The sequence below is a fragment of the Oenanthe melanoleuca genome, chromosome Z, assembly GCF_029582105.1.
Source record: "Oenanthe melanoleuca isolate GR-GAL-2019-014 chromosome Z, OMel1.0, whole genome shotgun sequence".
Lineage (NCBI taxonomy): Eukaryota > Metazoa > Chordata > Aves > Passeriformes > Muscicapidae > Oenanthe > Oenanthe melanoleuca.
The window spans coordinates 44341952-44356664 of record NC_079362.1 but is presented as its reverse complement, the minus strand read 5'-3'; the positions used below and the strand labels follow the sequence as shown (position 1 = coordinate 44356664).

The window sequence follows — 14713 nt, the reverse complement described above, 5'->3', positions numbered from 1 at the left end:
TGGTAAGATGAATGGAATTAGCTTGTGATAAATCACAGAATCACAAAATATGCAGAGTTGTAAGGGATCATCAAGGATTATTGAGTCCTGGCCCTACAGAGCACCGTCCCCAAGAGTCATACCATATGCCTGAGAGTGTTGTTCAAACACTTCTCAAACTCTGTCAGGCTGAAAGTAAAATTAGGCCTTCTGTCTACCATAAGCATCTTAGAGTTTCATGGAACTACAGACCAAATTCACACATTTTTACACTAAGAAATGTTTTCCTAATAGTTGGAAATAAATTTGAGCTTCTGTGAAATGTTTCAACTCCAGTGTGGTATGCTGAAGGATTATTACTCGTACAGATTAATTGGCAATATTTTTATATTAGGCCACAAAAGAGAAGAAAATATTTTGATGATGCTGACAGTGGATTGAAAAAAAAATAGGAATAGTATTTACAAGTTCAAGAACTGCTAGAGAGAAAATAATGATGGCTGGAACACTTTCTATGTCAGTAGATTAAATTCTGTTTATGACTTGAGACCACAGCTTCATTGCATGTACTCTGCAGGAAAAGCAACAGGATTGGCAAACATTACAGGGATAATGATAAAATTGTTAACTGCTTCAAACTGTTGTTAAGCAACACTGCGTAGACTGAGTAATAAGCTTTGGCTGTTCAGTGCTTCTCTGACTGCCTTCTTGACACATCTGAGTGGTTATGGTTGCTGTAAATCGTGAAACAGGCTCACAGCAAAAGCAGAGAGCAAAATTTCTACATGTAGCTAAGGGTGTGAATTCAAGCAATTCAGGCAGATGTAAATTTGCAGTGCTGCATGAAAGAGCAGTTTCCGTAGTCCAGCTACATATCCCTTCATCTGCTTATGGCACATGCAAGTAGAATAAAAACATTAACATCGTGATAGGCAGGAGGAAGACTCACTTTTGTGCCAACATAGTGAGATAATGTTTTTCATTCCACAGGTGAGAGGAAAGGACTAAAACTTTCCAGCACTCACCTGATCTTAGATTGTTTTATGTCAGTTGCAAAAGGGCTCCCTACAGTGAGAGGAATTGTAATTTATTTTTTCAATAAAATAAAAATTTTTCACTTTTGAAATTCTCCCTGCAGTTGTATTACCTTTTGCATGGGTCCCCTTAAATGGCAGATTCTAGTATTCCCATTTGTTTTCTCACTTTCATAAAAATTAGGAATATTACATGGTGAAAAAAGAGGAAATGTAATTTTAAAAACAACATAAAAAACAGGCCAAAACAAGCCACAAATAAGCAATAAACCTTTTAACAGCAGTATTTTAAAGAAGATTAATTGCTTACCTGGGTTTGGTAGGAAGAAGAGGAGTTGAGATGCGGCACATATTCCTTGATAAATAAGATGGAAAATCCTTGGATAGCACATTACTGTGGTACCTGGGTCTATGGTGTTTTGAAATGTCAATAGAAGAAGTATGCATTAATGTCTAACTTTTGCTTTCTACTCTTACCTTGCTGTCCAAAATATAGCCACTTAATTTTTTTCATATTTCCTCTTATAATTCTTAGTTTAATTTCTGAAACTACTCCCATTTGCTCCTGATTTAATTCAGCTTGCTGCCTCCATTCCCCTGACTAATTTTGTTTGTGCCTTATTTTCTTTTGTGCTTCTGTGTTTTCTTATTGCCACCATCATTTCAATGACATTTTAACTTCATTAAAATGCAGTTCTTATACTGAACATTCAGCATGTCTGCTGCTTGTAGTTTTGTAGTGGGTAGAAACAGAAGGCATCAAGAAATTCAGATGTTGAAAAGCATAATCTGGTGACACTCAAAGAAGCAGGAAAACTAAAGAAACCATAATTACTAAATGTTAAAGATACGTTGCCCTTTCATAGCTGCTTTCAGGCAAAACAAGTGCTGTGAGACTTGCCTGATTTTCCTGCATCTGTTTCCGTGTCTGTATCAGTGCAAACACATACACAAGCTGCAAATTGAAACATACTCTACAAGAACTTTCTCTTGATATGCACTTTTTACAGTAAATATACGAAGAACATTTGTTGACTCCAGTCTGGTAATATCTCATTTTGTTGAAGTAATGTGTGCAAGGTTGAGTTTTGACCAGTCAAGTACACAAGGGTGTGAACTACTGATGTTCTGTAAAGAGTAAAACTAATTTTAAGAGCACCATGCAGTCAAGCGTTTGCAAGGGGGAAGGTAGAAGTGTTCATAGCTGCCCTGCAGTAGCACACACAGCAATGTAGATAAAAAACATGCTCTGAGTCTCCATTGCTGGCAATAGGATTTAGCTGGAAAAATTTGAAATCAAGTGGCATTAATTAATTCACTCTCTTCAGGCCATTTGCATACTGTAGTTAAAAAAATTCACTAAAGCACATCAGCAAACAAATTAGTTCTTTTATATTTGCTGTCTTTGTTTATGATGTTTTTGTCCTTTCTTTTAATATCTGATCTTCAGTTGTGTGTCTGGAATAAAATGCAAGCTAAAGTACAGTTGAAAACCTTTATTGAAGTAGGAGTTTCCCTGAATCCTCATAAAAAGCATAAAGCATTGCAAAGGTTGCTGTACATCATGTTTGCAGACACAGGCTTTCCTTAATATTCTGCAACAAAAAAACTTCAAAACATTTTAAAAATAAGAGGTACCACAGTTTAATCTTTAGTCTACCCAGTCTGAACTTTTCCTTGAGGGGAAGGCTGGCTAAATCTGGTATCCATCTGGTACCTAGGGATTTTAAGATTAAGAAGAATTTGGAGATATGTTAAAGATTTTCTTCTCTGTCACATGTCAAGCATACTATCTTGGGAGTGTTCCTGGGCTTATTTCTGTCCAAGTCATTTCAAGGGAAGCTTTGACTTAAAAGTTCAGGACAGACTCCTCTCTAGTCTGCCAGCAAAATAAAAACGGTGTTGACCAACAACATTTCACTCCTTTGCTCTAAAAAGAATTGATGAAAAACAGAGCTTAGTCCTAAACTTACATAGTGTCTTAAAAATATGTTTTAAGTTGCTCGGATAAATTTAAACACAAGAATGGATTTATTCCTGTGTAAGCAAACAATTGCATGTTTGTAACCTCTGTCACTTGCCTTCTTCAGCTTCCAGGGCTAAACTCAGTATGATCAACACTATGTCAAAAATTCGAGGCCAGGAAAAGGGGCCAGGCTACCCTCAGGCAGAAGCCTTGCTGGCAGATGCGATGCTGAAATTTGGCCGAGAACTTGGTGAAGATTGCAACTTTGGTAACTTGTTTACTTCCTTTTCCATTATAATGCAATAAAAATGGTAGTAAAATTTCATATAGCTTTCATTATTAAAGGGCTGCACTCTTATAAAAGAAATCTGCAAGGAACATTAGAGTTCTGCTTCTCTGCAAAAAGCGAGAGTTTCTGCTTCATCCTTCTTTTGCTTTAAGGTTGGTCGAGGCCTGTTTTGAGTATCTTTTGAAGATTTCAACTAGAGAATTTTTTCTTATAAATGGAAAGTCAAATTGTTTCCATTTGGACCCATAGGCTTTAGCTCTCTGTCATAAATTGTGTTGGATTGAAATATGAACATGTGCAGAAATTGTATTATTGTTTATGCATATATAAAACAAAGTGCTTTTGTCCTCAGAGTCCTTAAAGTAACTCTTCCTGTCGTCATTGCAGGTAAGGAATAAAAAGGGATTTTTTGTAGGCTTTGGTCTTTTTTTTTCTTACCAAATTCCACATTTAAGGCACTAGTGAACACTCCTGTCTTATCTGTTAACTGCTCCTTCTTCCCGAGCCCAGATGAGTTCACAACTGTCTGAGTTACAAATGATAAACTGACTCTTTAACACTATGTTCAGCAGTAGAGTTCTGATTATAAAAAGATGACATTCACAACAGAATACTTTGTCTTTCTGTCTTGTTTGTGTGGACTTCTCTGTGGCCATTTTTACATGACAACATACAGGACCCTCAAATGGGACTGTGAAAATCCTATTGTCTATTTGAACCATTATAAAATTGTTTTCCACATAAAGACATTTGAAGTGGGAAAAGTATTTCTTACTTATTTTATGTAATTTTTAGTAAGCTTGACAGACATAGTTTGATTTTTGCTAAATACTGGGGGTTTTTTAAATTGGTTGCCTCTCATTTACTAAATTTCAAACACGTTTTTAAAAGGAAAATGAAGAACTAATATAATCTAGTTTCTGCAAATTACTTTTTATTCTGTGATAACTGCAGTACCATGCAGCAGAATAGATACAGTAGTAGCTGAATTATGGCTTATATATTAATAGCAGCTATTATGGCTATTTGTCACTCTTTGTCCAAATGTGGAAGGCTCTCTCATTTTGCAGTGAATTGCTGGCATCTGCTGCTTGGGAGACAAAACTTCTTCTGGTTTCTCACATATTTTGGTTTTCAGATGCTTTGTATTCTTTGGAAGTGAGATTTTTTTATCCCCAACCTGTACCTCCTCAAACCAGGAGGGTGTGTTCTTGCTTTTCTTTTTATGCAGCAGGAGTAAAACAGAGTGGTAATTTTTGTGGCACTCTGGTTAATCTTAGAGGAAATGTCAAAAGGCAGTTAGGGTTATTGAAGTTTATGAGCTTCATACACCTACACACAGCACTTGAGTAGTCTGTCTAGTATGAAGTCTATAGTCTCACAAAAAAAACAACTTTCATTTAAAAAAATCTGTTAAATTGTTAAGAATTTTTACAATTGGTCCTGTCACCAGTTTCACTGGTAGAAATAGGGAGACCTAGACTCCAATGTGGTGATTGTACCACCGACTTACATATAGTTAATTAACTACAGTTAATTCTGTTCTAGCGTATTTATTTCAACAGAGAGAGGAATGAATAGACAGCAAGGGATGTGGAGGAGCCTTGACACAACATAGAGCCACTGATTCAGCTGTATTACAAGGCATGAACTCTGGTGGCTGCAGAAGAGTAAAATCTACATTGTTCTTTCACACAGTGCATCATCCTCTGTTTCTTTCCTAAACTTGAGACCAAAAATGAAATACTAACTGAAGTTGCCATGAAGTTTCCATGACTCAGTTTCATTTTACAGTGATTCAAAACTAAGTTATTTTGACTGCATCTTTTCTTTCAGGGCCAGCACTTGTTGATGTGGGAGAAGCTATGAAGGAGCTTTCTGAAGTCAAGGACTCATTAGACATGGAAGTGAAGCAAAACTTCATTGACCCACTTCAGAATCTCCATGACAAAGATCTGAGAGAAATACAGGTATTGCCCTCAATGCAGCACTTTAGTAATGCCAAATGTGTGCTCTGTCTATATTTTAAGAATTTTTGTTAGTTGTGTAGTTTAAAATGGGATATTCAGGTTTGAAAATGAGCTGATTTTTGTCTCTTTTGGCTTGAATTTTATTTTTCAATTCTGTGTCTCTTGTTGATGCTTTAGAAAGGAAAAGATAAAAATTTGAACATTTTTTTATGGCAAAATTTTCAGTCTTATGAAGGCATGAACACAGTACTCTTGCCATTTGAAAGCCATTTCACAAAATGGATATACCAATGTTTACATTCCATTTTCTAGTGTATAGCAAATGCTTGTCTGCATAAGTAGCTGCTCTTTTCAGCTCAGTAAGGCTCACATACTGTTAAATATATGTAGATGAAAGTTTTCTTGAACTGCTTGATATAATTTAGAAAATGGGTAATTATAAATATCATAGTGGATGATAAATTGATTCTTCTGAGATAAAATAAACACCTCAAGTAAACATGGTCATGACAACAGCATTCACTTCTGGCCAGTGGGAGTGGCAGCTGCTAAACAGATGAATGTGATTGTTAGCTCAATTAACAGTCTAGAAAATCTTCAGTATGAGATAGCATTAAGATATATTAGTGGTCTGATAAAAATGATAAAAATAATTCCTGTGTTGCTTTGTTTATGAAAGCTATCGCAGAGACAAAAATGTACTAAGTTGTGCTTTTAAAAGAATTTTCTCCTGAACATTTAGAGAAAAAAAACTTAGTGTTCAGGTAATTCTTCATTAGAGCTAAAAAACAAGAAACCTGCATATCTATTATATGGATGGCAATTGAAGTTGTCCATTCTGTTTGGCCTTTTATTAGTGTTGGCCTGTCTTTGCTTCTTAAATGATACATAAACCCATGTATTCCATTGTTCCATATCTCTCTCCTCTGGGAAAGGGTTAGTAGATAGCAAACAGCATATGCTTTCAAGTGTGCATGCACTACCTGCTTACAATGCAGTATCAGGAGAGCTGGGGAAGATTCTTTATTGTCTGCTTACGTTTTTTTTTTTTTTGGGTTTTTTAGCATCACCTGAAGAAAATGGAGGGTCGACGCCTGGATTTTGATTACAAGAAGAAAAGACAGGGCAAACTCCCTGATGAAGAACTTCGTCAAGCTTTGGAGAAATTTGATGAATCAAAAGAAATTGCTGAGTCTAGCATGTTTAACCTTCTGGAGATGGATGTGAGATAAACCTTGTTAATCTTTGACCAGTCTTAGAAAGATAGTGGAAGCACTTTCCTCCTTGTTGGACACAGTGAAAGGTTCAGAAACTATAGTAATGTACAGTATCTTAGTGTAGCAACAATTTCTTAGGTATTTTATAGGTAACTGAGCTAGAGAATGTAAGTCCTCTGTAGCATCATTATGCTTCCTAACTGCAAAGCATTACTTACAAAACCAAAGTACCCTTCCTCTTAGAATCATGTAAATGTAACAAATTATTTTTACATGTGGTTATAGGGTTTGTGCCAAGGAATTTGCTCAAGTGTGTGGTCTGCTGAGAGGACTGTAAAGATTAGAAATTACGAACTCATAACCCCATGGTTACCCCATGGTAATCAGATGCAATAGTTAATAGAAAACCCAGTGTTACTGTGAACTGTTAATATCTGACTCTGCAGAATATATTTTGCTTTTAGATAGGTTGGGATTAAACATTTTCTGGGTTTATCTAGTGTTTTATTTATAATTAATGTTGAAATTAATTAAAGAAGAAAAACATCTCTATAACATGTCAGCTGAGGTCTGTCTTATAGAATATGTAGTCAAAGGAAATTAATTTTAAGTATTTCTGTTGATGTGAATTATTTGATTTATTTTAAGTACACACCTATTCTAACTCCTCATTTTGTTACCAGATTGCTATAGAGGAACCATAACAAACCTGAAAATATTTGCATATAGAACTTAATATTTGCATAGGAATTAAATATAGCTGCACTGAAATGAATGAAATATAACAAAGCTGTAGTTTTAATCTTTATAGTAACATCCATACCCATGTGTGCAAATAGTGCTGGCCAACATTACACCATCTGTGGAAACTGCTAGCAAAGGCATTGCCCACAAAGCAGGGGTCTGGGTGTTCTTTCCCTCATGAAGTGGAATGCTCTCTGCCCTCACTACAAACATTCTGCATGCCAGAGTATGTAGTATCTTTCTGTTTTGGTCTGCCTCACATGTCGGAATACAGCAGAAGCATGGCCATAGTCCCTATGGTTCTGCACCCTTCAAAGGCAGGGAGGGAGAAAAGGTGTATTATACTCTGATTACAGTCTCGTTTTTACTTTCATAGTGTTTGCTGAATGTGGTAGGTCTGTAGGCTGCTGTGCATGCAAATCAGCCATGGAGAGATGATCAGCGGAGAAGAGTTGCAGTTACCATTCCAGATCAGGTCATAACCAGACGTGGTAATGAATAAAGACTGATATGTAAATTTTCACTTCTAACTACAAAGATAATTCAAGGTTTTAGAGAGATAAGTTAAACTGCCTTTGCAGTGGACAGACATCTCTATTCTCTATTGCCTGAGCTGTTGGTATTCACCTAAGATCTGATGTTTTAATGTCAATCCTCAGATTGAACAAGTGAGCCAGCTTTCTGCTCTTGTGCAAGCCCAGCTGGAGTACCATAAGCAGGCCACACAGATCCTACAGCGAGTTACTTCTAAACTGGAAGATAGGTAATGCGCTTTTTGTAAATTTCTTGAATAGTTACTTTTACAGAGGTAAAAAACCTATGAGTAGAATGCAATGCTGTTATCTTTCTTCACTTGGTACTTGTACTTTTATGAAGCCAAGGGCCATTTCATTAGAGGATTTCAAGCTGAGATTTAAATATTTTGGAGATAATCTGCTTCTGAGTATGAGTTCAGGAAAGCACCTCAGCTCAGTAAAGTTAACTGAAAGTGTTTATAAAGACTGAATTCAGTGATGCTCACAACTCTGGATTCCTTACTGTTTGTGCATGTATTTGCAAAATGTGCTTATTCTGAAAGAAGATGTTAAAATTTTGATTTTTGCAAAAGAGTATCTTTGTTGCATTCTTGTATATCTGAAGATCTTCCTGAGCTTCATTATTAACCACTTTATTAAATACTCCTCCTATTATCAGATCTTGATACAAGACTTGAGCTACCTCTTCCATCCCCATTTGTATGAATGCGTATGCTATAAGAATTCCTACAACGTCTTTTTAAAAAGTGTTTCATATTATTTTAGAATTTTTGTTTCCATCCAAAGAGATTGATCAGCTTCTCACACACATCCTTCTTCAAAGAAATTTAACATTCAGGAAAGATTTCTCTATCAATATGGTTCTTTTTAGTAAAAGCTGGATATAATTCCCAAGTGGAGGTAATATTCACATACTATGCAAAGGCAGCTGTTTTCTGATGTCATCAGTCTAGATCAAGTTGCTAACACTGCTGGATCTGTCAGCATTAATTTTCTCAGAGCATATATCCTAAAAACCTCATTCAGCTCTAAGGCTTACTGTGACTAGGAGCAGCACTTGTTTTGGTGGGTAGGCTGTCCAGCTGACTGTTCCTGGATACAGTTTGCAGTACTGTCTAAACAGCTAACAAAAATTTATAGCACTTGCAAAAGTGTACTGCAATTAACTATCTTTACACAAGCATTACAATTTCCTCAGGAACAGGTGTTTTATCTGGTCCATGGATTATGTCATTTTGTGAACATACATCTCTACAATAGATTTCTCTCCATATTTCAATTCAGATGATCCTTTGCCCTTTTGAAATACCTGCTTCTGGTCAGTGTTTTTGCTTTAAGTTTCTGCTGTGAATGATTTTAGCTTTTCAAGGACCTTGCATCATAATGCTATGGTAATTCAGTTAACTAAATCGTTTGAATCCCTAATTGTAAAGAGCCTGCTGGCTAAATCATACTTTATCCACACTACTGGACACAAATTGAGCATTGTGCTATGTTCACACCAGAGATGAATCAAGGATGTAGAGCAGTTACTATCAAACTGCTAGTCTTTCCCTGCTGGTGATAGGCAGGTAGCAAGTAATGCATAACCCCTGGGGTTGGTTGGGTTGGTTTTTCTTTTTCACTATATGGACGAGAAAATAAATTATTATTTCCTTTTAAGCTGAGCAAATTTGTTGCTGCTCACCATCACTGATGTCTACAGCACATACTGCCCATTTTCTGGGTACTTTAAAAGAGTGAATGGAACTGGTTAATGCTGGCTTCTGGCATGGACAATGTCTTACTAGTTCCAAGATTATCCTGTGTAAAATACTCACAAAATAATTTTTGTAAAGTATGAGATAGACTGCATAAACTACGAAAAATTTTAAAATGCACTTTTCTTCTAATTTTTTCTGGGCTGTTTATACTTCAGGACTTTCTTCAGGAAGTACAAGAGAAGGATTTTCAATACAGTGCAAGTCATGAGCTTCCTTAAAATGCCATGATTCCAGGAACTGGGAAACATTAGGAACTTGGCGAACATTGGGAAACTTTCAGTAAAATTAAAAAATATGGAAGGTCAACAAAGACTATTTTAAACTCCCTTTTTCACCAAGTGAAATGAGAATGCAGTTTTCCCAACACAATATCATGACAGAGCAGCTGGGAGGCAGAAGTAATTTCCTTTTAGGTATTCCTTTTCTTAAGAAACATGGCTCATGCTGAGCTTTTGGGTAATTTTCAGCAAGTCACTAGAACTGTCACCTCATAGTTTATAATCTAAAAAAAAAGCCCTTCTCTAAGCATTGATAGTCACATTACAAGATTTTCTTTATTATGAGCTCTTTGTTTTCATTAGGTGAAAGGAAGATAGACAAATGGCTAGGTTTCCAAATGGAGTGAACAATTAACAACTTCATGGCACAGTCACATCCGCTGGCTTTGGTAATTTAAACTACTGTTGTAAACACAAAAACTACTCCAAATGACTCAACTTGTTTACTATGGATGACTGGTGGATGAGAACTTCAGCCTTGGAAATGAAGGTATTTGGTGCATCTCATCTGCTAACAAGATAATAACTCTTGACATTTAACGTTGTTGTTTTGGCAGAATAAAAGAGGCATCTTCTCAGCCCAGGCGAGAGTACCAGCCCAAACCCCGCATGAGCCTGGATTTTGTGACTGGTGACAATACACAGCACAATGGGGGAATATCCCATGCCACCACACCCAAGCCATCAGGTAACGTCAGAGTTTTGTGTCAGTGCAGAAGCTGCCTGCTTTCTTCTGGAGATTAGTTCTTTCCATAAGGGAAAATGAGAATGGGATAGTATATAGGAGAGAAATGTTTGAACTGTTGTTTCTTTGTCAAGTGTTATATCATCAGGCAGTAGAACAGAGATGGATTACCACCTGCTTTAAATGTGTCTTTTGGTCAAAAATTTATTTTGTCCTAGAAGATTACCCTGAAATACAGATCTTGATAGAATAGGCATTTAGATAACCAAAATAACAGTGGAAAATTTTCCATGAAAAGGCAGAAAGCTGAGGCCAGCTGGACCTCCATAACCATATCTTGCTTTTTAAAATCAGATATTACAACACAATTAACCTGAAAGTAAAAATAACAAAAGAAAAACTAAGCTATATGAGCTGTTTTCTTTGTCCAAATGGGAGCAGCACAAGCAAGATTAACGCATTACTATGAATATACATAATTACTATCTTAAAGAATGGTTTATTTAATATCAGCACATACCATGGAAGGCTTATTGTTTCTTACATAATAATGATCTGTTATCCACTGGTACAGTGAGGGCTGTCCAGACCCTGATTTTAGTTATTCCCATTTACCTCAGTGACAACTGCTATCAAATTCCACCTTGCAAGACTAGATTTTTCTCACTAGATATTTAGTCAGATATTTCATTTCTTTCTGTCACATCCTGATGTGCTTGTTTGATTTTCTCCCACACATAGACAAGAACAGTATCTCCATTTGGCACTGGCAACTGGAAATTATCACACACAGTCTTACAAACTCCTAGCAATCTCCTCACTATGCTAACAAGGAGAAGGATATAATAGAGATTCCTTGTGCATGAGTTTGACTCGAGTCTTGCATGCTGGAGTAGTTCCACCAGTAATTTTCTTCTTCACTCCTTTTTTGTAGTGTCATGAGCACTTGTCTGTGCTAAGACAGAGCAGACTGATGCTCATGTATCTCTCCAGTATTTATATTTCCCTCTTTGAAGAGCAGTATTTAACATTTTCTTCAATAGGGGTTCTTCACTTCTTTTGAAGTGCTTTTGAAAATTCTTGAATATATGTTTGAGGTGATTAATTTAAAGAGTTTATTTGCTAATTCTTCTAAATTTCAGCTGGTAACAATGAGAATACCAAACACACTGTAAGGCTTGTTGATGTCAGCACAGTAGTCTTCATGACAAAGAAACCAAAATACACTGTGAGCAATATGTAAAGGGAAGAAAATAAGATTTTACTATAGAATAAATTAAATCTGGTATTTGAAAAGCTTGCTCTATTGGGATCTATAGAAATGTAAAACTTTTGTCCTAAAATAACTCAGGCATGGTCCTTCTAACCAGAGTGAATGTCCAGAATGAATATGTAGGGTGTTTGAATCTGAGACTTACTCATCTTAAAGCCACTATTCACTATTCACTATTAGAACTATCATTGTGGTGCAGTGGCGTGTGTTGGTTCATTCAGACTACATGAACTTTTACTATGGAAATTCAGGTGTGGATGTGATTTCTTACAATTTAGTGCTGCTAAATCCTAAATATTTTGACCAGTAAAAGCTTTGGATTTGGTGGGCTTGGAGGTATAGAGGCTTCAGGGGGAGGGAAGAGGGAGCATATTTATTAATTTCATATAACATATGAAAATCCAGTCAAAGTAATGGCTTATAATAATACCCATTAGCCATCCTAAAGAGTTTATGGTCAGATGTTAATGAACTAGCATATTAGAAGCTCTCAATTTCAAACTTTTTCTGAATCTATCCTGATGGCCCTGCAGTAAAGTATTTTTTGGGAGTGGGGAATAAAAGTCTTTGGAAACATGATGCTGGAGTTCAGAGAATTAGGAGCATATACAGAGGTATAGCTTCACCAGTGAAATTTCCAAATTAAGGGCAAACAAACAGTTGTATCTTCACTGGTGTTTTAAGCTATGACTTAAAGCTACTACTTATGTGAGGTAAATAGACAAAGCATCTCTTTGCCAGTAAAGCTGGCAAATATGTTAGGGCTTTTGCTTAATTTTTTATGCTTTATAAACAGATAAAAATTAGATTCCAGATTGATCATAATTGCACTTTCGGGTCTGAGCTTGACTGTATCTTGGTTCTTTTGGTATTCTCACACTTTTACCAGCAGACACTTACAGTAACTGAAGACTGTCAGAAGCTAATTGTTGTCTTGTAACAAAGTTTGTCAGTCCAGATACTATTGAGGAACTGTCCTTAGAATATGAGTGATAACAGAAACAGCAAAATCTGTCATAGGTACAGTAGTAAAATGGTAGCATTGGTATTTTTAAGCATGCTGTTTCTGTCTTTCTTCTCCTTAGGTGCTCACATGGATCAGCCATGCTGCCGAGCTCTGTATGACTTTGAACCAGAGAATGAAGGGGAGCTGGGATTTAAAGAGGGTGACATTATTACTCTCACTAACCAGATTGATGAAAACTGGTATGAGGGGATGCTTCATGGCCAGTCAGGTTTCTTTCCCATCAATTATGTCGATATTCTGGTTCCATTACCCCATTAGGAATGTTGATCCACCACCTCTGACACAGACAGCTGTGTCAGCACCACTGCTTTAAAAATGCTGCTTCTTACACCTTACAAGTGCAAACTGCAGTGGTTAGAGTTACCAATTCCTAATGAGCATCTTTGGTTTACGTGTTGTCATACTATGTGGTGGTGATGCGTTGTATCTTCTGAGCCAGCATAGCATGGATTAGTTTATTGACTGTGCTGGCCTGGTAGTAACCAGGGCCATTAGTGAGATGAAATGGGGAAGATGATGGCAAGCAAAGCAGGTAATTCATAGTGAAGTAGCAGGAAGTGAAGGTGGTGTTGGGAAGATAATGCCTATCACCACCGTATTACTTTTTCAGCCCTAGTTCTCTATAAAAAGAGGGAAAAGTTCTTGCCATTCCATCTTTCCCTTCCTAATGATACAGTTCACAGAGGTCTAACATTGACTAACCAGAATTGTATCTTCCAACCAAACTGGCTGGCTGTACTCACAGAGAGAGCGTTAAGTGTAGATCCTCTGGTTTCTCAGAAAGTGAACCACTGTACTGTGTGTCCTGCTGCTCTCTGCTAAGTTTTGTATTCTTAATTATTGTTAAAAGGCCTATTTCCCTCCAGAAGTAAACTGTAAGCTATCAAATGGGGATTCCTGTAGTAGAAATGTTGGACCACAAACCACCTGAATTTGCCCTTCAGGAACTTTTAGCATGCTCACCAAAATGCCAGTAAATGGGCAAGATGGGGAATAAAACTGGCATTTATTTAATGTTTCTTGTCAAGTCTTGGCACAAAACCTTGCTGCTTAAGCACCAGATACCCTTTGTAAACTTACTCACTGAGGAATACAGTAACCAACCAAACACAACCCTCATTTCATTTGTTTCTGTCTGCCATGTGTTCTTTGAACATCATTTGTGCATACTCTCTCCTCAATGAGGACAAAATAAAACATGTTATTTTTTTGTTGAGCAACTGAAGACATGTGGCTGTATATACAAAAACACTTTCCATCTGTTTAGTTGGTTCTCCTGTGTTCCTCCTTCCTGCACTTGGTGTGTACAGTGCTGTGCCTAGCTTCTTGGAATTCTTTTGGTAACAGTTGCAGTTCTGTTAGTTTAGTTATCCAGAGTTATATTTATCTAAAATGTACAGACTCTATCAGAGGTTTAATGTGCTGCTTCGAATGTGCCACTTCAGTACTGGATGATGTGAAATGAAGACAATTCCCTACTGCTTAATGTATAAACTATATTGGAAAGTATTGTTATTTCAAATAAATGCTGAGAGAATAATGAGAATAATGTTGTGGATTATTGCTTTGTTATTGCTTTAAAATCTCGATAACTTCAGCTGACAAAAATTTTATTTCAGAAAACATATTCCTCATTTCCTGCAAATGTGAAAAATCCTTTTCTTTCCTTTTTTTTTGGCATTATCATTTTACTTCAGTCAAATAAATGCATATAATGACCTTTATAAGCGGGATGAATTTAACACTGACCACATTAAATTAATGTCTCAATGACTAGTATACAGTCTTGTAGATACAGGTTATTTCTTATCAAAGAATCATGGTGTTCATAATAGTTTTAAGTAAAAATATAAATTTTGGTTTTAAGTAAAATTTGTGGTTTTAAGAAAAACAGAGATATTGTCACAAGCAAAGCAGACTTGTCTTGGAGAAAACTAATTTAAACCAATTCA

At 36.4% G+C, this 14713-nt stretch overlaps 1 protein-coding gene across 1 annotated transcript in view; it reads left to right on the top strand.

The window, feature by feature from the left end:
* SH3GL2 (SH3 domain containing GRB2 like 2, endophilin A1) overlaps positions 1–14483 on the top strand; it is an 89852-nt gene extending 75369 nt beyond the window's left edge. The window contains exons 4-9 of the mRNA XM_056513475.1: positions 3104–3247; positions 5105–5238; positions 6303–6461; positions 7859–7962; positions 10334–10464; positions 12820–14483. Coding sequence (XP_056369450.1) covers positions 3104–3247; positions 5105–5238; positions 6303–6461; positions 7859–7962; positions 10334–10464; positions 12820–13019 — 872 coding nt within the window. The 3' untranslated portion in view covers positions 13020–14483. The remainder of the gene's footprint in view (positions 1–3103; positions 3248–5104; positions 5239–6302; positions 6462–7858; positions 7963–10333; positions 10465–12819) is intronic.
* The last annotated feature ends 230 nt before the right edge of the window (positions 14484–14713 follow it).